Below are 22816 nucleotides of genomic sequence, written 5' to 3'. Positions count from 1 at the left end.
AGAAAACACTTGGCTCCGAATTAAAACTGCCTGCCATTTTAGTTCTTTCTGTTAACTTTCCAGACTGTATGTTAATCTACACTTATAATTTTGTTTATTAATAGTAATTCAACATCAATTATTGATAAACAATGTACATTAATCAATCAATAAACAATCTTGTTGCGATGACCCCCCTCCCCCCGGCCATGATAAATATTTTTTTTAATCAGAACTACATACGTGCTTGCATGTGTTAGTATATAAATATTGCCTGTTTGGGAGGGTAACAGTTGAAATTGACACTCGGGGTGTCAATTTCAACTGCTATCCTCCCAAACAGGCACTATTTATTTTATTATACTGAATGTCTTAATTTTATATATGTTTTTACTGCTTTTATATAGAAATGACGTTAATTCTACGGCGAACCGTACGCGCATAATTTACGCGCATATAACAATTCGTTGTGTTACCCGTTGCTAAGTGTGTTGCTAACGCTGAGGGTAATAGAACGGATTATCAACTGCCTCTTAACCAATCCGATTTAAGTATTTAACATGAAAGTATAATAAAAGTCATGCAATGTTAACTATCAGTTACCGATATAACCTCTTTGGAAATGTATCTCTCCTTTAGTAAGTAATAACTGATAATTGTGAAAACCTTATAGAGTAATACGTGATCTGTGCATAAGAACTGCGGTGATAAAATATTTCTTTTTTCAAACATGCCTTTGGTCTATGATAATAAGAAATCATGCTGGAATTTCAAATGGGAAATTACTCCGTTTCTTTATCCACCTTTTCAATAGAGAGAGAGAGAGAGAGAGAGAGAGAGAGAGAGAGAGAGAGAGAGAGAGAGAGAGAGAGAGAGAGAGACTGTCCTTTCAGATTGATATCATAGTATCGATAACTCCGTTTGTGTACAAATCGAATATATATACATTATTAGTAGAGTATACTAACAAGAGGCCCATTGGGCCACATCGCTCACCCAAGCAACAATGACTTTATATTGGCAATCAAAAATATTTTGCCATATAGCCCCTTGGTAGAATAACAATTAAAAAAATACCGTAAAATATCCAAATTTTACACCTATTTTTGCATACACTTAATCTTTGACATTGTACCTTTATGAAAAACCATTTTTACCAAAAATAAGGTCCTCTGCAAGATATTAAACTGATTTGTTTGGTAGGAGTTTACGGTTAACCCCCGGTTCTCTTTATTTTAGCCCCCCAACCACTTAACAAAGAGATCAAAATATATGAGAGCATATAGGTACATCTTCTCCCTCTGTTACTTACTAATTAATGTATTTTATTTTCTAAAAATTTCTATACGTGAAAGAAGAAAATTGTACCTCAATGCGCTCAATTCTCGAATCAAAAACATTAAAAAATTCAATTGCTCTTCTCCATTATAAATGACTGTGTTTTACCTGGCGTGAATTCATTTCGTATGACGTTTCATAACCTTACTCACTTGACTGATGAATAAACTATAAAATTGAACAATGTTGTCACATGATAATTAAGTCAATGTACTTACAGGCATATTGCTCTAATGTACTAAGGCCCATCCATTATTTTCATCTTCATTAAAAGAGAACAAATGGCTACAAACAAAGATGCTTTCCCGCTGCAATATTTTTAAAGAACAACAATAATGTTTTTATCCTCATAATAATAATGTGTCAGAACTATGGCATCTTTTTAAAAGACTTTGTTTTTATTTACTTGTGTTTAAAAAACTATCAAAATTGGTGTAGATTTTATATATATAATTCATTAAAGAAGTGGCATCAGAAAGTAGTTGCTGCATATCATCCTTTTAAGATCAATTCTATGTAAGAATCAATGATTTATAAAAGGGCCTGGCCACACATAGTCACCAGTTTTCCTTATATTTCATACATGGACACACCTAGGTGTAAAACGCAAAAAATCCACTAATAGTTGGTTGCTGGGGGTAACCGTTGCCATGGTAATCGAGGCTAAAGATGGGAAAGTAGCAAAACTAACCTACTTTGAAGCCATATTAGAAGGTTTTGCCAACTAATGTAAACTATCAAAGACATAAAACAGTCTTTGTCCTATTTTCAATTATTTAATTATTTAAGAAAATTGATGGAGAAACCAATACTTTTAAAATGTTACCATGGAAACCGTTACAAATTTTTGAAATCAGTTTTCTGCGGTTTTTTAATAAACCCAAATAGGAAACTGTTAAATTTTTACATCCATATCAATGTCCATGCAATATATATTTTATCATGAAAATTGACATCTGTTGCTATGGCAACAAGGCAAAATTAAGAAAAACTGAGAAATTGACGATTATTTTGATATGCTTTCATTCCTGATTTTAGAATTTATTTGCAATTGTTTTAGTTGGAACTTTTAAAAATGTAACCTAATTTTCATTATACACCACAAAAATCTTTGTTATGCAACAGAGAAGTGTCGTTGCTATGGAAAATTAAGTTGCCTAAAAAATCACACAGATTCTTACTTTTTGAAAAGTCCATAGCAACGTCAGTTATTTTCAGAAAATATCAGATTTTTTTCAAGTGTCATTAAAGTTAAGGACATACTTTATTTTTTTCTCACCATTTGATTTTATATATTTAATCAATTTAAGTGAATAATATCCATTTAAAGATGCCTAGAAATATTTTCCTTATTTTTAAGCTTGTTACCATAGCAACGGTTCTCAATTTTCACATTTAAATTTTTAATTGCACAATCATAAAAGTGTTTACCAAAAAATCCAAAAATTGCAATTTTTATTCAAATTAGATGAAGAAAACAGTTTTTAAAATTTCTGTTTAGTAACCATGGAAACACTCTAAAAATATGCGTTTCTTCATGAATTTTTTTCTTTCTTTTGAAAAATGACAACAAATTGATATAACTTATTCTACCCTGGAAACCCCAAGTTCTGCACATTACTCACAATATGTTCTCAAATAAGAATTAACATGCCATTTTTACATCTTTACCCTCAGTTACCATGGCAACAGGATCACATAGCAACAAACAATGGTGTAAGGCTTTTTTACTCACCAAAGTCTATCAAATTGTCAAGTATGAAGAAAATCCGTGACTATGCGTGGCCACCGAATTTTGATTCTTACATAGAATTGATCTTAAAGCAATACATTTCTAATGATTAACCAAAATATCAGCGTCAATAATAGAATTATAAGGAAGATACAGACCTTCATTTGGTTTGAGTCATGTTTTTGTTTACATGAATTTATTACATTCAACTTAAGATTTCTAAACTTGGTATTTCCATGACCGCAGCGTGTAAATTTATGTTGTTTCAAAGAAGCAAGTTTTTACATCAAAGAGGTTTTTCCTTTAAAAAAAAAACAAGAAATCGGGCACAATATTCAGTGTTCTTATGTTACAATTTAGGGGTATAATAAAATTTTGTGCAAAGTTCTAAGTTACAACTCTTCATTGTTTTATCCGAAACGTTGCATGGAAAAAATATTTACCGAGCATTGTTATAAAATACAAAAAATATGCTAAATGAGCTTAGATTTACAGTTAACAAACAACCGTAAAAAGAGACTGAGAAAACTAATTTCTTCTTATTTTTTAAATCAAAAGAAATTCAAGATAAAATCAAAAGATATAATTTCTCTTTATGAGTGAATGAAAACACTGACCAGCAAGGGGTTCTATGTCGTGCCAGCGCCTACCTGATCCATTGTAACATGGGTCTTTCGACTGTTTAAAAAGCTTGCTACTTTTTTTTGGGGGGCTTTTTTTTTGGTTTTCGTTTTAACCTCACCTGAGCTGAAAGCTCAAGTGAGCTTTTCTGATCACCTTTTGTCCGTTGTCCGTCTGTCCGTTCGTCTGTTCGTCTGTAAACTTTTACATTTTGAACTTCTTCTCTAAAACCACTTGGCCAATTTCAACCAAATTTAGCAAAAAAACATCCTTATGGTAAGACAAATATAAATTGCAGAAAGGAAAGAAAGACCGATCTTAATTCAAAGCGGAGAAAACCTTGAAACTGTAGAAAAAGGGGTGCATTTTTAAAAATATTATTCTCAAAAACGTAATATTTTATTCCTTACGCGTACACAGATTGGTCGAATTCTCACTGAGACAAACTGGTTCGTATTTTATCTTTCACCTGCATTTAAAGGTAATATCGGCATTCAAATAATTCTAAAATGATTAATTAAATAAAAATGATTAAAATAACCAAATGAAAAGATCTCGGTCCTCCCCCTCCCTGGAAAACCACATTATTCCTCAGAACCCCCTTTAAAAATTTTCAGGATCTCCGCAAATACATGTAACTATTTTTTAAAAGAATCATTGCCGCGTTTGATTAAAAATGCGGGTAAAATGTACTGTCTTTTGATCTTTATACCGGGCGTATTCACTGTGTAAATGTAACTGTCGTCCATGTTATTATGTCTATATTTTGACAATTATGATGATTAAATAAATTTCTTAAAATAATTTGCACAGCAAAAAACAACATGCGTATAATCAAACTATAGACAACTTTTAAAGATCTCTAATTACTTATACAGTATATTACAATTAGTAGTTATGTTCTTGTCATCAATCGTCTTGGCAAAGATGCACAAAAATTTGTACAATGTTGTTCGAAGAAGAGGGGGCCCAGAAGTTAAAAAAAAGATGTCTATGCTTTAGTATTATAGGAAAAAGACATTACACCAAAAGTAATTTAGATCCAATCAAGTGATGCTGCTTTAGAAATAATTGAAATGGTACCGATATGTTTACATATTCAATACGATGAACAGGATAAATAACATTTCTGAACATGCATCTCTAAAGAGTTTACAAGACAGTTATGCAAACAAAAACAATCGATACAAATTTTAAAAATGAGTTCTAGACAATCCCCGAGCAACTGATAAAAAAATGACTAACCAAACCCAAGAGTCCTATGCCCAAGATAGTTTCATCCCATCTAAGACTAAAATCCATGTATAAGCCTAATTAGGCTTCATGCATTATTAGGAATATGATAACACAACATATCGATAGTACATGTCAATGTATATTAATTAACTTTACTGTATATGACTTGAGAACAATTGAATTTCAAAAAGTAATCATCCTGAAACAAACTCTGATGATACCAAAAGCATTAGTTTTTTTTACTAAGGGTCTAGACATTTGATATTGTAACATGGACCGGTTTCAATTTTGTATTACGTCACAAGTATGACGCAGCTGCGACGGAAGACGTATGCGTTGCCTACAACGAGCTCGTTTCTATTTCATTGTAATAACTTTGAAAAGACATGAATACACCTTCTTATATCAAATACAGGCGAAAAATTATCAGATTATTAATTAAATTTCGAGACACTTAAGACCGGGGAACATTAACTGGCAAGATTGGAAATATACAGATTACGTCAAGTTTACCTGTTTTCAGTCAAAACATTTAAAATGGGCGAGAACAAATAACCGCGGACGTTTGAAAAAACAATGGATTGAAACTACAGTTGTATTTTCAACCTACCCATTTCTAACTTGCTTAGCTATATGAGTTGAAGCGATCGAAAACATTTTATTAAGTATCAGCAAAGCGATTGATAAACATTCTATATCATCAATAAGTATAAACAGGTAATCAGCAAGTATGAGAAAACTCCAATTCGGGAGATATTTAACGCAAGGCAGAGCATTGTCTGATGACATCAGAATATAAGTCGTCACAAGTTAGTGTGTAGTTAGATAAAAACTTATATCTATTCGTACAAATATACCTAGCAAAAAAGACTACGTATTTTAATCTGGGTATAATTTTAATTTATTCAATCGGAAATTAAACTATTCTCCTCTCGTAATAAAATCCGTTTCAACAATGGCCCCACTTGATTTCATACTTGTTACGATTGATTCTCTGAAGTCATCTGACACAGCTTTATTTTGCGTACAATATCCCAAAATGTGGATTTTCCTATATTTTCTGATTATTACACGTATATATATGCTAATTGATGATAAAAAATCTATCAATCGCTTGCTGATACTAAATAAAAGATTTAACTTTATAGTAAGTTAGAAACGCTGAGGAGGATCGAAAATACATTTCCTATTACAACAGTTTCAATCCAATGTTTCTCAGACGTCCGCATGAATTTGTTTCCGCCCATTTCAAATGTTTTGACTGTAACAGGTAAAATTGGCGTAAGCTGTATATTTTCAGTTAATGTCCCGCCCTCTTAGTAACAAATTTGAAGTTTAGAGCATTTAGTGGCTTTCTTTTTTAATGAGAATTTTACCTATATGCTAAATCATTTGAAAATTGTTTTTAAGTAACAAGAATAAAGAAAACATTCAATTCCCTACAGTGATTATTGGGGCTCTTATTTTTGTGAAATGAATGAAAATCCTTGTCAATCTGTTTTCTTAATTTTTGTGCTGTTACCAAAGAAAATTTTGATGTATGATTCCAACCATTGTAGATATACCGTATTTTACAATAGGAGTTCAGCAATACAGTTTTGCATATAATTACATCTCGTTATTAAACTAGTAATCTGACTTGTTTATACTACATACTATTATGTTTGTGGTAAAGCATAATTACCTGCCATTCACTTTCGTTAAATGCCCCATTTAATTTTGATTTTGAATTTTTTGTTTTTTAAATAACAAATGATATTTTAGATTCGACATAGATTTATAATCGGTCAGTGGTCCAAATTATTCTTAATTTCTAAGACAGATGAAGATTAAACTTATTTCTCAGATATTTATTCTAAAGACACACAATACATAGTGACTGGCATAAATATTAGTACATAGTTCGCTTGATTTCAATACATAAATTAATTGTGCTCATTTTCGTTATAATATACAAATACTGATTGTGGTTGAGGCAACATTGATTATATTAGCCCCCGATCGACGAAGTATTGCCCGACGCAAAGCGGAGGGCAATACATTCGTCCCAAGGGGGCTAAATAATATAATCAATGTTGCCCTAAAACACAGTCAACATTTGTGTTGTTATATGAGGAAACAAACCAAAATTTAAGAAAGGATTTGAAAACAGTTCATTTTCAAAATATTGTCGGCATCAAACGGTCACTGGTGATGTGTGCATATAAATTTTCATAACGCACTAACGTGCGTTACTCAATTTGTAAGCACACATCGCTGCAGTTATGAGACTGTATGTTTCAAAAATCATGATTCAATGCTATAATATCTATTATGATAGCAAACCGTCGCATTGCGCGTTCGTTGTTTACTTGCCTTGACTGATTGCCTATTATGAGGTCAGCTTATTTTCGAGTTGCGAAGAGTTATTTACGTCATCGTTTACGAATCAACAAATCAGAAGCGATTAATTGAAATAGAGGAAATATTCTCTGTATATTATTCCTAGCCGGTCAATATATATAGAATATCACACTGTTGTTCTGATCTCGGCCCTGGTATCAGCCCGAGCGGTTGGTATCGGCCCAAACCCGAAGGGCGCGAGTCGATACCATCCGAGGGCTAATACCATGGACGAGATCAAAACAACAGTGTGATGTTTTTTATATCATATATCTAAACAAAAAAGACTGTTATTCAAATTCAAATTCCAAATAAGGAATATAATTTATCATGAAAAAAGCTATAGATTATTCTTCGTTTTTATTTCTTTTTATATGTGTTAAGAACTGTAAGAGTTGTCGGACTTTGTTGACAAACCATCGTTGTTTGAAATACAGTAGAAAGGAGTCTATCATTTGAGATGAAACACTATCTACTAGAATTCAAAATTATCGAGAGAGAAACTTCCATCCTACGCAACTTCGTAATGAGTCAAATTCTTTCACTCGGATTTCGTATCGTAAGTTTCCTTGTCAGATTCCATTTATAAAAATTCATTCTGTTATATCAAGTTGTTTGAGAACGTTCATAAGCGCGTCCATTACTTTAATCACTTACTTTTTACAATCTTAACTCTGATTTTCTAACATTAAGTCTCGTTCCATCCTTCTTTGTACCTCCATAATTTAAATGTTGAGAGATATTCAATACAGCTATTATTCTAAATACACAACCGTTGTGTAGGTAACATCCCTTACTTAGATACATATCACTCTTTGGTGCTTTTTTGTCTAATTATTTTTCAATGTTAAAGCAATAAATAAAAATATTCAGACGTGTAAGGTGATGCGTATAATTTATTTGTTATTCTATCGTTATTTCACAAACTAGTCTTAATTTAAAGCAGAGATATTTGGGGATAGCGATTTTAAATTTGAGGGCAATACACCCCCTTTACGACGGGCTTAGACAGAGAAATATCAGCCCCGAGGGCGATACAGCCCTAGCTTTTGGTTGCAGTCTCACCTAGTCAAAAGACGTGTATCAGGGCTGATACACTACTAGGTATATGATATTAAAATAATATTGACCGTTCAATATTTTTTCGGACGAGCTAATGTTACAATTATTGACTTCTCGTCTATATAATGTTATATAGTGAGAATATACTACTAAATATAACAATGAAGGATATCTCAGCATATTGTCCAGTTAGATGAATGTACAAACTTAGTAACTGATGAGAATTTGTTTCGATTTTTTTTTCTATAAATTGGATCGGTGCAAATTATTAAGAGTAAGTATGAGTGCCAAACGTTAAATAAAATGCGCTACACAAATAACGTATTTGTTGTAAATTTAATGGTTGTTTTTATTATCTCTGTTTGTTCCTCTTATGTTTTAAAATTAGATTGTGCATATTGTTTTAAAGGTTGTAGGTATGACACAATGCGTCTTTCCAAGAGGGTTATTAAATGGACGATGTGTGGAGTGTCCAGTGGATACACTTTTTGAGTATGTAGAGTCGTATACCTACTAGTTTATTCAAGATAACAGATATTGGGGACACTATATCAAGATCAACCAATTGTGTCCAAGAATGTTCTCCTAAACATCCATTTATCAACTCCACTAGAATATGTATATCGAGTTGTTCTGGAAGTACAATGCAGGCTGGACAAAGAAAATACTGTGATGATGAAAACATTAACATTGGTTTCTGCAATGTTAATTATTGTCCATTAAACGATTTCAAATGCTACTATATGCAGTGTTTTACAAGATGTCCGAATTTCACTGTCCGCTATAATAATAGCTGCGTGGTTAAATGTTTTGATGATAAACCGTTCATTTTAAAAGGCAAATATGTTAGCCACTGTCCAAAAGGATACGTTTTAGAAAATGGTCTCTGTCAGATGACATGTTCAAACAATCGATTTCTTTTCAATGACACATGCGTTGATAAGTGTCCCAAAAGTAAGGAGTATGTCGATGAGCACCGATGTGTTTCAGAATGTCCAACGCAAAAGCTGTATGAAAATACATTATGTGTAAATAACTGTTCAGAGCAATTTGTTCTTGATGGAAGATCTTGTAAAATTGAATGTTCAAGCGGTCTCTTTAAATATAATCGAATATGCGTGAACAAATGTCCAGATGGTACATTACAAGAAAATCAAACTTGTGTTGAAAACTGTTCCAGTGACTTTTTTCAATATGCATCAAATTGTTTAGCAACTTGTCCTCCTGACCATTTCATCGATAAATCAAATAACACATGCGTCAACAAGTGCAAGGGATTTAAATATTATCATAAGAATAATGTGTTTTGCTTAAATAATTGCCCAGACAAAACGGCTAAAGTACCAGTAAATTCGACATGTGTTACCAATTGCCCCAACACTCAACCGTTTTTATACGACAGGTCGTGTTTTGCAAAATGTCCAGTTTCGTCCAAGTTTTTCGAACTAAAGAGAGAACCAGGCAACATAATAACATATACTTGTGTTGACAAATGCAAAAAATACACATCTTCCATCAGCAACATGTGCGTTGATGCCTGTTCCTCAGGGAAAGTCTTGTTTCGAGAGACTTGTCAAGAACAGTGTCCAGAGTCAGACCCTTTTAAAGTGAATTTGCCTGCTTCACTTCAACAGGAACCCGATTTAACCATCATGAATCTCACAAGACCAGTTAATGCTTTTGTGATATGCGCGGAAGACTGTCCATCAAATTTTGTTCGTGACAATGACGAATGTTATCTTGAATGTCCCAATGACAAAAAAAGTAAGACCTTTAACATGACTTGTTTCCAACAATGTCCTGAGGCGTACCCGTATGTAACTAAAGAGAAAAATAGAAATCTTTGCACAAATCGTTGTGAAAGATTTCGATTTCAACAGGAATGCCTAGATAAGTGTCCAGACACTTATTCATCGATATACAGAGGAGAATGTGTACAATGTAGCCAAATTGGGATGTATGAAGAAAACCAACAGTGTGTAAAAAACTGTAAAGTTTTTCAGTTTGAAAATCGATGCTACGATAAATGTCCTTCTGAGGCTAAATTTGCATACAACGGAACTTGTGTTCGGACATGTCCTTTAAACGCTAGCAAAGTAGATGAACAAAAATACGATATGTATACCTTATTTGTTTGCATGGATTCCTGTCCTACGGATAAATTAATTTTTAAAAACCATTGCGTGTCTAGTTGTCCAAACTCCGATACTGCAATATACAAAAGAGAATGCGTACAGTGTAGCCAACTAGGGATGTATAAAGACAACCAACACTGTGTAAATCGTTGTAAAGTTGTTCAATTTAAAAATAGATGCTTCAACACATGTCCTCCAGATGTAAAATTTGCACACAACGGGTCTTGTATTCAGATATGTCTTCTAAACGCTAGCAAAGTAGACGAACAACAACACGATCAAGGCAGCCTTCTTCTTTGTACGGAAAAGTATCCTACAAATAAATTCACTTTTGGAAACAATTGTGTATCCAGTTGTCCGCAATCTAAAAGTCTCCCACTCAACGGTATATGTACGGCGTGTCATGAAGTTGGAAAATTCGACGATGGATCAAAATGTGTTGATAAATGTCGAAACCTGCAGCATGATTTTCGCTGTGTTGATTATTGTCCTTATAAATTTAAGATATATAATAATTCGTGTGTCCGCAATTGCCCATTAGTAGCACCTTTGCTTGGTTTAATTTCAAATAACTACACTCACGTGAGTAAACAAGGATGTGTTGCAAATTGTCCAGAGGGTGAATTCCTTGAAGAAAACAAATGTGTGTCTTGGTGTTTCAGTCGCCATTTTATCTATAATAATACATGTGTTGAAAAATGTCCTACAGGTGCGCCCTTTATTACAGATAAAAAACCTAATTGGTACTACATTAGAAATTATGATTGTCTAAAACAATGTAAAGACACACATTATTCATTAAATTTTACTTGCTTTGAGAAATGCCCGCATGGGTTTTATGGGCATAAAAAGCAGTGTATCAAAAAATGTCCTGAAGATTTTCCGTATATCAACCATGGACATACATGCGTTGAAAATTGTCAAACCCTTCATCAAGGAATGAATTGCTATGATACGTGCCCACAAGGAACATACCAGTTCGATGAAACTTGTGTGCAGAATTGCCCTTCGAGCAAACCATATAATTACAACAGTAAATGTGTTGATGTTTGTCCACACTTCTTGATACAAAATACCTGTTATGAACAGTGTCCTTATGGACTAGTGGGATATCAAAGGAAGTGTCTTCTAAAGTGTCCAACCGAAGCCAAATATAGATACAACTGGGAATGTTTTGTACAATGTCCAAATAATACCATACTTAATTTACAGAAATATTCTTGTTTCGATTCATGCCCTAATGGAAAGTTTAAGTACCAGCAGTTGTGCTATGATCAATGTCCATTGCAAGCACCATATTATGTCAAAGGGGAATGCGTGGATTTTTGTGACGGTTATCTAAAAGGATCGAAGTGTCTTGAGCATTGTCCACATTTTTATGACAACAATTTTAATTGCATTAAGGAATGTCCCAAAAATTCATATCCACATGGAAAGTTCTGCAAGACTGATTGTCCGCAGTCTCTTCCGTTCACAGCATTGTTCCCAAGTATAAACAACAGATGTGTAGAAAAGTGCAATAATTATGAATTAGCTACCGAAAATTACAAATGCATCTTAAGTTCACAATGTTCTGGCGTTATATACGACGACACGTGGTGTTTTCAGGCATGCCCCTCGCAAACGTATATAAAACAAACAGATGGTAAAAACCTGTGCATCTCACTGATACCAGTGTACTTAATGATTTGCATTTTATCTCTTATTGTATTTATTAACATAGCATTCGGAATTAAAGTTTGGTGGCATTTTTACAATCCAGAACAAGTAAGAGTTTTCTCTTTTTTCGTTTGTAACTGTCTACATCGTTTTAGGTGTATAACTTCTTACATACATGTATTTTGCGCAAAAGAAAACAAATATTTCTTTTCATATAATTTTCGGTCAATGTTTTTAATACAATAAACAATCGGTTCATATTCAATATTTTCTTGTTAAATAAGGAATTGATTTCACGACTGACGCAAAATTTCTACATTTTAAAAGTGTGAAACGAGTACGAAAATAAAGGGTTCAAAAGGACAAAAAGAGTATCCTTTATTTATTTTCTTTGGTTTTATGTTTTTCTTGTTTTGCTCTTAGCCCACTATTTAAAACAATAACGTGATGACTTCAATATTTCTATAGTCAACTTTCTTACTTACTTATGTAGCAATATACCTTCATCACGTGCAGATGGAATTCTTGTCTCTCTTAATTCGATACGTAAGGGTATGCTCTTCGTATGAACAGTTTCTTAGGCACCTATCAACAGTCTTGATTAAAGTAATCTTTTCGTTCGTTCTATGGTCGATACAAGAAACGACCTTGTTAGCAAATACAATCTTCCACTTGGTCGCATATTGACTGACATTTTTCATAAGTATTGTTAAACCATAATTAATTACCCAACTGTCTACGGATTTTTCCCGTTTTTCTGATTGTGAGATATTGTAAGAAAAGTGAATTTTATTCAATTTCTGTTTTTTATTTAATTTAGTGGCTGCAAAGGAGGGACAAATCAAATGAAACTCATTGAAACATATTTTATTATAAACCAAAATTTTGGTATAAACAGAAGAAAGAGATACATCCACACCCAGAGAATGTCGCTCTATTCCATACCCTTACATTTCGGGACTTTTTCTGGAAAGTACAGTCTGTATTTTTTGAAATCATTTTATCGTCGTGTTTTACAAACTGAAGAGAATTGAAGTTTCTTTTATCATCGGAACAAACTACAGCAAAATCATTTAACATTTTAAAGTGATGTGTTTTAACCAATACCCTGTTCATTAAGCGTCTTTGAACTTTATATGTAATTTTCTATGAACTTCTATACTTTTAAAATTGTTTAAATCATCGGTACGTGTCTACATAATTGTGTTGTCTGTCTGACGGTTTTTTGCGTTTTTACATATATCCTTGATAAGTTCTTAAAGTATTTAATGCATTGCATACATGTATAAATCTCCTTTCAATGTATAAACGTCTACCATTCTACACTTTGTGTGTAATTGTGCATGCATAAACTCGCTACTGGTTTTTACGTGTATTTGTAAACTTAAGGGTGTATGTCTTCTCAGTTTTAAATGCACCTTAATCATTGGTTTTTTATTTTAACCATTGGTTATTTTTTTTAGTTTATAATAGATTGTACATTTGGATTTCTTTTCAAATTAGTTAAGTGGACATCATATCGCAATTTGTAGAAAGACATGTAAATCCAGAGGCCTTAATAAACAAGTCTCCAGCAATGATAATGCGCTTTTTTGTCAAATTTATTTGAATAGATGCTTCGTTATAGATACTTGTGTCTCGATTGTAGCTTAGGTTGTAAATGTTCCATTATGCATATTGTAGTAATGTTTCCCTATTTTTGTGTTTAATTGTATTCGGCATTAGAACAATTTAACCCTTAACTTGTGTAAGTATTTTAACACGTCTATACTAGAACACATGTTAAATAATCCATGCACCTAGACATTCCTCAAAGATGTATCTCACGCTTCGAAGTATTTAACATTGCTGTCAAGTTGATGTTTTATTATTCATTTCTTTTTTCATAAATTTTGAATAAGTTTCTTCAGTTTTGATTCTTCAAGTATTGTTATCGTCCTAATTTCTGAAACGAACAATCTTACTTGAGCCTTTAACTCAAATCAGCACCGTTTACATGTGAAATAAACTGCCGACGATCCAATTAAAAATACAGGTATAACTGTTTCAAATAATATTCCATAATTTAAATTAACAGGATGATTAGTGATTATCTTTTCTAAAGTCACCACAACTGTAACGTGTCTCTAAAATTAAAGCCAATGATGTTTATCACTTCCAAACGTCCTTTGAGTGCATCATGATCAATAAAATGTGCGCCTCTTATATCCAATGATACTCAGTTTCCTGTTTCACTGGGTTTATTTCTATGTTGGTCAATTGTCGTTTGTAAAAATAATATGTACGGTAAAGTTATGCTGGTGAAAGAGGCAACCTATAACGATAGAAATGTACATTGACAAACTGTTCATTGTGGTTACAATTATAATCCACATATTAAACTTAAGTCTTATGAATTATTTTTTGTCATAAAATGCTTTCGTAAAAATTACATCATTTTCAATATAATTGTTTTTTGGCAAGTCATTTAACATGCTCTAAGTGACAAATTTATCTATAAAGATTGTTTCTTTTTTAACTGGAAATAATAATGTACACTGCATTCAATGTATTGAGTTATATTGTCAGCTTCAAATTAACATTCAATTAAAAAAAACCATTCTGTTTTACAAAATGCATGCAAAACAATAGTAAAAATATACCATTTGCTTCAGTAAGACAAGAGGCCCATGGGCCACATCGCTCACCTGAGGAACAATAGGTATGATAAAATCAGCTCAATGGAGTCATAATACAAACTATCTGGACAATGTACAATAATTCATGTAAATCCTGTATAAATAAAATCCATTTTCCCCTGGATATTCTTATGTTTATAATCATTAGTCCCTTTTCTAACAGGATGATTTTATAGCCATATCATATGTTGAGTATTGCAGTTCTAAAAAAGATCCCAACAAAACTACTCTATTCACAAACACATTTTTTTCTATGCTTTGATATTTTAAAGAAACCAATAAAATAATTTTTTACTAAGATTATAAATATTTAATGAGGGGAGGTAAATCGTCTATCGTCCAAATGTATGTTGTCATCTGATTTGAAAGCTGTTAAAATTGTAAAGACACCTCATATATTTTTTATATATTTTCACAAAGATAAATGAGGAAAATACAAGGATGAAGAACGATATTGCAAAAATCCACTTATGATTTTAAGTATTTTGAGTTATGACAAAAATAGAAATATTCTAAAGACTGTGACAGTCGTAATCTGCCTAATGTTCCAATGGCCCTTGAATTAAAATTTATACAGAAAACAAAATTACATTGGGTTTTTTCTGATAAAGATGTAATGTATCATCATCGCTTTTGAAATTTCTTGTAGTAATACTATTTAAGTGTGAGGTAATTACTTTAATAATTTGGGTATCAATGGGTTCAGGTGTCAAGGTAAGATTTCAGTGTCAATGTATATTTGATGTCAGGTATGTTGGATATTTTACCTGCCAAGGTACGTAAGAATTTAAGTAATATACGAGGGTTGTTCGGAAACTATTGAGACATTTTCTCTTATTCTTTTAGTAAAAATATAAACTCTTGAAATTTCACCAAAACGTAAATCAGGATATAGTTTAACAAATGAATGTAAAAAGCTTCTTGTCCATGGCATAAATATAATTATCATTCCTGGTAATGTGACAAACATGCCTTCGTCAAGTGACCTGGCGCAACCGCAAAGTTTTCGCAACGTCATTTTAACGCTTCTTATTGCTCCAGTGTTTTAAACACCTTACAAACGAACGGAAATAAGAATTGTTCTTTATTTCTTATCTTTTGTTTTCATTTCAAGATGTCATCACTTACATTTTTCTCATGCTTGATTTTTTTTAATTTTTTTTTTTTGGGGGGGGGGGGGGGGGTCGATCGAGTTAATTTTACCCGAAAGTCTAATGACTGTGAATTTCTCCTGCAGTCATTTTGTGCATATTTTAGAATTGTTGACAAGAGTTAGTATGTCAAAAGTACTTGATAATTAGTCCCCTTGTCTTAATTCTAGTTAAACAATCAGTGAAAAAAAATATGATGAACTGAAGCTCTTTATCCCTTGCCATCATATAGTTTTTGTTTGGGTGGCCGTCTTCTTCTGAGATTTCCACCAGTTTGATGAAAATTCACTCCACGTCTTGACGTCAAAATTTAATGTAAATTGTTGTCAGATTTCTATTGATTGGTAAATATATTTGTACCATATCCGTATTTCAACTCGAACATCAGTGAAACTTGATCAAAAGTTAGTCGAAAAGAATGGCAAAATGAACATATTTAATTTGAATTATTTTATCATTAACTATAATTCTACGGACACTTACATGTATAAAGTAAATTACCAAGTTTTTAAATCTCCGAGTTCATGCCTGCGCCGGGTACCCCGACCACTGACTTGTTTATCTACCCTCGTAAACAAAATATTAAATATTCTTTTAATATTAGTTTGTTTAATTATTTCTTGCGTTTTTTCAGTGTTTATGCCAATTTTAACCAAAATTCGTCACTTAAAAGTAAATATTCGAGTTGTCTCAATAATTTCCGAAGAACCCTCGTATGTGTCAAGTTTCATGGTTGTTGGATTGTATAGGTGCTATATAGGTCAGGTCTTGGGGTTATAGACTGCAGTGTAATAAGTACTTGATTTCATACTTATGCTGGGTATGCTTACATGTTATCACCTCATATCCCTGCTGCCTGATACTGCATGTTTACTACAGAGATCCAAATAAAGCATCAACCAAAGTTAGTGTAGCTAACAACAATGAGGAAGGACAAAGAATCAAATGAAAAGAAGCCTGTTATTTCACAACATTTATTTTTTTTAATATAAAAAAAAATTCTTGTAAATCATGAAAATAAAAACATCACTCATAAAAATGCAAATAACAGTGAAAGTAAATGAAGATATAAATGTACAGATCGATGTTCACAGGAAGCAAAATAAGGTACAAAATATGTAAGGGGATCAAAGTCCTATTGCATAACGAAAGGTGGGGTGATGAATCTGTACCTACTTTTGCGCACACATTAGAGTCAAATTTTGTACTGCCATCAGGGTGGAGTGAGCGTTTTGTCCTGTTATAAGATGTCTGTCAATGATCACGTGTACAGCATCCATCTCACTATCTGTAGAGAAAAATAAAGTACAGAAAAACATGATTAAAGTAAATCAACAGGAACATTCAGTTACATGTACATGTATTATGATTTTTTATAATACATAATGATTTGTTTTATCTGATTTAGTTTAGTTTATCAAAATTAGCATAAAACTGTATGGTTTACATTTAAAAGTAAATCAAAATGAATGCAATATAACCGGTGTTAGCATATCTACAAATATGCGGACTTAGTATGTGTAAAGTTTACACTTAGATTGTTCACTGTAACCTTGTGTTACTGTAGACTATATAAACACATGTACTGTCTCTGTAAGCCTGTACTGTAAATACCTAATTACTGTGGTTTCATCAATATTTGTTGAATATCAATTTTCGTGGATTTCGTTATTCAGTTGATCCACGAAATTAAGTGTTCACTGAAGTGCAATTTCTAATAACATTTTGTATTGATAAGGCCACTGGCCACGAATTTACGTATCCTTGAAACTGTGATTTTCACTTTATCCACGAAAATTGATACCCTTGAATAATAATGAAACTACAGTAAACGCAAAAATTAATATCAGCGTAAAATCGCGAAAAGCACTTTCGCGGATTTTAGAATCTCACCATGGTTGTTTTTTCAGAGTTGAGAACAATAAGAAATAAGGTAAAGAGTTCCGCATTTTGTGTTTTTATCTTCTTGTGATATGAAACAAAACAGCACGATTGCGGAATTAAGTACTCACTTAATATAAGGAATTTACAGTTACTGTATTTATGGAGCGGGGAATGAAAAGGTCAAGACTCGCCACATTTAACTGTATTTAAAAGGTCATATTAAATGCTATTCATCTATCTTGTTTGAAAGATAACATGACAATATATACACTACAGGGCTTACACAGATCTTAAATGGATTTCATTCCATTGCCCAATCAAGCAATGGAAGGAAACTTTAATATGAGCAAATAAAAATGACATTTTAATGCTTTCTTATCTTTCTTTTAAGTTTTTATACTATCTTCATCTTGTGGTACATCAAATTATTTCTATATGTGCACAGATTAAGAGAAAATACACTCGGACAATTACCTAATTATAACTTTCCCTGTTATCTTTCATTTCTATCATGTGTGCTAATTAGGATAACTTACAAGGACATATATTTGTAATATATATACACACTGTTATATTGTCTACTAGAGATAATGAATGGTCATAATCTGTATACACACTGTTATATTGTCTACTAGAGATAATGAATGGTTATAATCTATATACACACTGTTATATTGTCCGCCGTGATCCTTGATAAAATCTTCCACAATGACAGGAAGGGAAGAGAACTCCTGGGTCCTGGCGAGCTCAAACACAGAGGGCTGGACAAAACAACAGTCAAAATCGTTCCCAATAATATCAGTCTGTGTTTACTATCTTCAATCATTATTTAATTTTCTGAATAACTTTTGACATTTCTGACCCATAAATTTACATCAAAAGATTAATTTTCCAATTATGATATTCTCTCTCTCTCTCTCTCTCTCTCTCTCTCTCTCTCTCTCTCTCTCTCTCTCTCTCTCTCTCTCTCTCTCTCTGTACCTACCCCAGTCATACTGTAGTTCTTGAATCCCCAGGATTTACCATCGAGTGACATAACACAACAAAGGGCTGCAACTCCGCTTCCTATTGCACAAATTGGTTCTGAAAGATAGTTAAATAATCCAGTCAAATTAGCATGATCGAGATTTTTATTGTTTAAATATATTACATAAGATTTTAAAGATTCACAATTATTATGTATTATATAAAACATTCAGTCTTATCAAGTTCAGATCCTCTGATCCAATGAACCTTGTGTAGCAGTGAGTGGATTGAAATATCTTTAAGTTATTTTAATCAGATTGTCAAAAATCTATCTTTGACAAACAACTGGACTTTTAAACATGTTTGGCACGTGGATGATCCATGATTTTCTTTTGTGTTTTGATGATGACAGGCAAAGAATATATCAATGAATTGACGATTACTTGTGGTATAAAACCGACCTGGTTATTAACATTTTATAATATAATCAAGAGTAAAACAACAGTATATCAAATCTTAAATCCATGGTGTTGAATAAGTTAGAAATAAAATAATTTCACTTATTTAATAATAACAAGTGTTACCATGAAAATAATATTTAAGTGAGTAGAATAATGTAGATTCCTTTTTATATGCGCGAGTACTTAATTCCACAATTCAATCATTTTGCATCAACTCTCTCTCTCTCTCTCTCTCATTGGATGATAAATATAATTCAGCAAATAGATGAAATTAGGTGTGCTTCTTACTTTTCTCCCTGATGAAGTGGTTGACAATCTGACTGAGTTCTGTGTTACTGGCCAGGTCATGGACCGCTCCGGGGGATGAGGGAATCAACAGAGCTGAGTACCTTGCCGCTAGAGAACAAAAAATAACCACTATTATACCATTAAACATGTACCGGTATAACTGGGAATTGTAGAATTCACATGACTGTATATCTACTTATTAAATAGGACAGAGTACCTTGTCGCTATGGAACCAAAAATAACCACTATTACACCATTAAACATGTATAAATGGGAATCGTAGAATTCACATGACTGTATATCTACTTATTAAATAGGACAGAGTACCTTGCCACTGAAGAACGAAAAATATATTACAGTATCATACATGTACACGTTTAAAGGGGGGGAGTCAAAGAATCTACATGACTTATGTCTACTTATCAAACAGGGCAGAGTTCATTGCTGCTGAAAAAATACAAAAATACTTTACAGCAGTACAACAAGGAGAATCCTGATGCATTATGTGTTATCTAGTGTATAAACTTGACTAATAGGGCAGAGAACAGTGCTGCTGAGAAACGAACAAATACATGTACATGTATTATATTTATATTACTGTACATTGTACATTGCATTACAACAAAGAGAATCAGAGAACCATGATGTATACTGTGTAACCACTTTATCATGATTTTAGTCCTAGTATTTGGCCACTTAGGATTGAAAAATAGTTTTCAGGATTAAAAAATCTGTTTCAAAGGATATGATGTTAATTAAGGTCACTCAGTAATTTAACACTATCATGTATTTTACAGGCCTATAGAGATATACATGTAGATAAGGCTGGTCTTGTACTTATGGACCACTGTGCATAAAGATTAGGTACTCGGGTAGAGGCAACTCATTCAACTTATTCAACTTATTCAAAGTCTATGGGGTTCGATGAGACGTACTGTACAAGCTCTTCCAGTCAAAAGTTTAAAGGAGAATGGGATTACGGTAATAAGGTGATTAAGAACACCTGTACTTACAGTCCACTGTTTCGAATGCTATGGGGTTGGATGAGGCTTTACTCCTGAACTCGTTGAACCAGCGTCTATTGTTGTCATCCTGCTGAACATACTCCACATTCTTCCCCTGAAACATGACATGATTTCATAATGAAGTAAAGGCTCAGGTTATAAGCAGGCATGGGCACAATTACTCAAAAATGTAATCGATTAATAACCGATTACATAGGGGGATAAACAATTTTTTTTTTATAAATATTTTATAAATTGTATTATAAACAACACTTGAAGAGCATTTTTTCATACAATATGTGCAGCGCAATCTCTTTATGTAAAGAGTAATTGAAAGTAATCAAAAAAGTAATTATAATTACACTGAATCGATTAAATTAAGATTACAAGTAATTGAAAATCTCTTCGATTACAGATTACTGTCGATTACTTGAAAAAGAGTAATCATTACAATCAATTACGATTACTCGATTACGATTACCCCATGCCTAGTTATAAGTACACCATCCAATACCTCAATATTACTTGTTTACATTTTTAAGAAATTAGAGGGGGTGATCTAAACAAGGGTGGAGCTCAAGATGCTTTTATTAGAAAATCAACGCTGTTTCACGACTAAGCCAAAGGTTAACCTGTACCTAGCCTACTATATGCACTATTATGCATGTGATTTCTCTGTACATTTGTACGTGATCAGTACATGAATCAGGAATACAATTCATAGAGTTCATTACATATACATTTATATATCAAGATTTATTACTGATAATTCTTCTTTTTACATGTACTAAAAATCAGTGACAGTTGAATGGCAGTGCTGGTGGTCAGGTGGTAATCATGGGATTGTTTAAGGAATGTCAGATTTATTTCACTCTATTCTTATAATCCTTCAACCTCCTTCAAGTGAATGTACATTGCATAGAGATAATGGTTATATTGTAAAGCTTACGTGTGGCGAGGCTAGCTGTATGGAGAAGTTGGAACTGGCAAGTGTGTAAGCCTGGATAAATGACTGTGCCGATACACCTGTAAACACAGACAAAACAGGATTTACATATACCATGTTCAGACATAAAATAGTATACACTCTTTACGCTAAAATACATTTAACAGCTGTATGCACCTTCATGTATATACTGTAAATAGGGGGACCCGCCCACTCTTGACTGACATTGACAATATTATTGTTTTTAAGCGACACTTCAATGATAAACACTCGCTACAAAAACAATATTTAACCTTTCCATGCGTCGTTTTGGTGTGTATGTTTTCTACAGTTGTTACCCAGATTCTCACCTTCTACCGCTGAACTTAAAACCATCAAGCAATGTAGTCTGGGCGCAGACATCTTTCACAAATTGAAACTCGAACCCGATATAAAAACATGTAACAATGTGCTGTTGAAAAAAAATTATTCAGCACAAGGAACCGTTACAGATGGGACGTATTTTTAAAGCTCTTACATCTAATAAAGTATTTGGAGTTTAATAACTCCATAAGGTAGAAAGTTCATTTTTGTACGGAACGTTTTTTGTTTTTTTGTTTTGATTTAGCGTGCGTATGTTTACTTCTGGTTTCGCTTTCGGTTTGAAACATCATAATGAATGCTCAGAGCCCATGTTCATTTGACTGGACAGACGGTTTGGAAAAATATCCTGTACACTGTAGAAAGGAGGATGGAGTACAAGGAAAGGATTCAATGGTAAACTGCTTTGTATTGAGCACTGTCAGTGGAAGTGAAGCCCTCACCATATTTCTGCCACTTGCTTGTACAGTACATCTACAATCTTGTGGTACAATTGAGTATATTAAAACTTATGCCAATAGACACCTGACGTTATATAGAGAATAATACATACCCTTTTCCATATCACAGCTTGTATCAGCCCGAGATTCCAATATCAGCCCGAGGGCCAAAGGCCCGAGGGTTGATATTGGTCGAGGGCTGATAAAAGCTGTGATATGGAAAAGGGTATGTATTATTATATTTATTACATACTTAGTAATAAATTTAAAAAGAAAACCCATCAACTTGAACAAATTGATTATTCATATCATTTAAAAAAGTCTGGACATGTACATGTATTTAATAAAAATATGAGTTCTTTTTGTTTTAACAAACATGAAGCTACAGAACGGAATTTCATCAGATTTTAAATGTTGACTGCTTTAAAACATTTGCTAGCATTTGAAGTTTTCAACTGTAACTGAAAATGTTTTATTTTTCGTCTGTAAACATG

At 32.8% G+C, this 22816-nt stretch overlaps 2 protein-coding genes across 4 annotated transcripts; one reads left to right on the top strand and one right to left on the bottom strand.

Moving 5' to 3' along the window:
* Positions 1-10383: 10383 nt before the first annotated feature.
* On the top strand, positions 10384-14014 carry LOC128169169 (proprotein convertase subtilisin/kexin type 5-like). Its single transcript, XM_052835329.1, has 2 exons — positions 10384-12252; positions 12965-14014. Exons 1-2 carry the CDS (start codon positions 10468-10470, stop codon positions 13001-13003), a joined length of 1824 nt encoding a protein of 607 aa, XP_052691289.1. The 5' UTR covers positions 10384-10467; the 3' UTR covers positions 13004-14014.
* A 48-nt stretch (positions 14015-14062) lies between these two features.
* LOC128169170 (glutamine amidotransferase-like class 1 domain-containing protein 1) lies at positions 14063-22069 on the bottom strand. Of its 3 annotated transcripts, none has more exons than XM_052835330.1 (9): positions 21873-22069; positions 21526-21602; positions 20586-20691; positions 19573-19680; positions 18843-18940; positions 18525-18618; positions 17150-17261; positions 16814-16846; positions 14063-14458 (listed from the first exon to the last, which is right to left on the bottom strand). In XM_052835330.1, exons 1-9 carry the CDS (start codon positions 21922-21924, stop codon positions 14437-14439), a joined length of 702 nt encoding a protein of 233 aa, XP_052691290.1. In that variant the 5' UTR covers positions 21925-22069; the 3' UTR covers positions 14063-14436. The 3 variants fall into 3 exon arrangements, with proteins under 3 accessions (XP_052691290.1, XP_052691293.1, XP_052691292.1); XM_052835332.1 differs by having other exon boundaries at positions 14066-14458; positions 16804-16846; positions 21873-22065; XM_052835333.1 differs by lacking the exon at positions 16814-16846 and having other exon boundaries at positions 21873-22068.
* Positions 22070-22816: the final 747 nt, after the last annotated feature.

Source organism: Crassostrea angulata, unplaced genomic scaffold, assembly GCF_025612915.1.
Source record: "Crassostrea angulata isolate pt1a10 unplaced genomic scaffold, ASM2561291v2 HiC_scaffold_106, whole genome shotgun sequence".
NCBI classification, from domain to species: Eukaryota; Metazoa; Mollusca; class Bivalvia; order Ostreida; family Ostreidae; genus Magallana; species Magallana angulata.
This window is presented reverse-complemented; position numbering and strand designations above follow the sequence as displayed.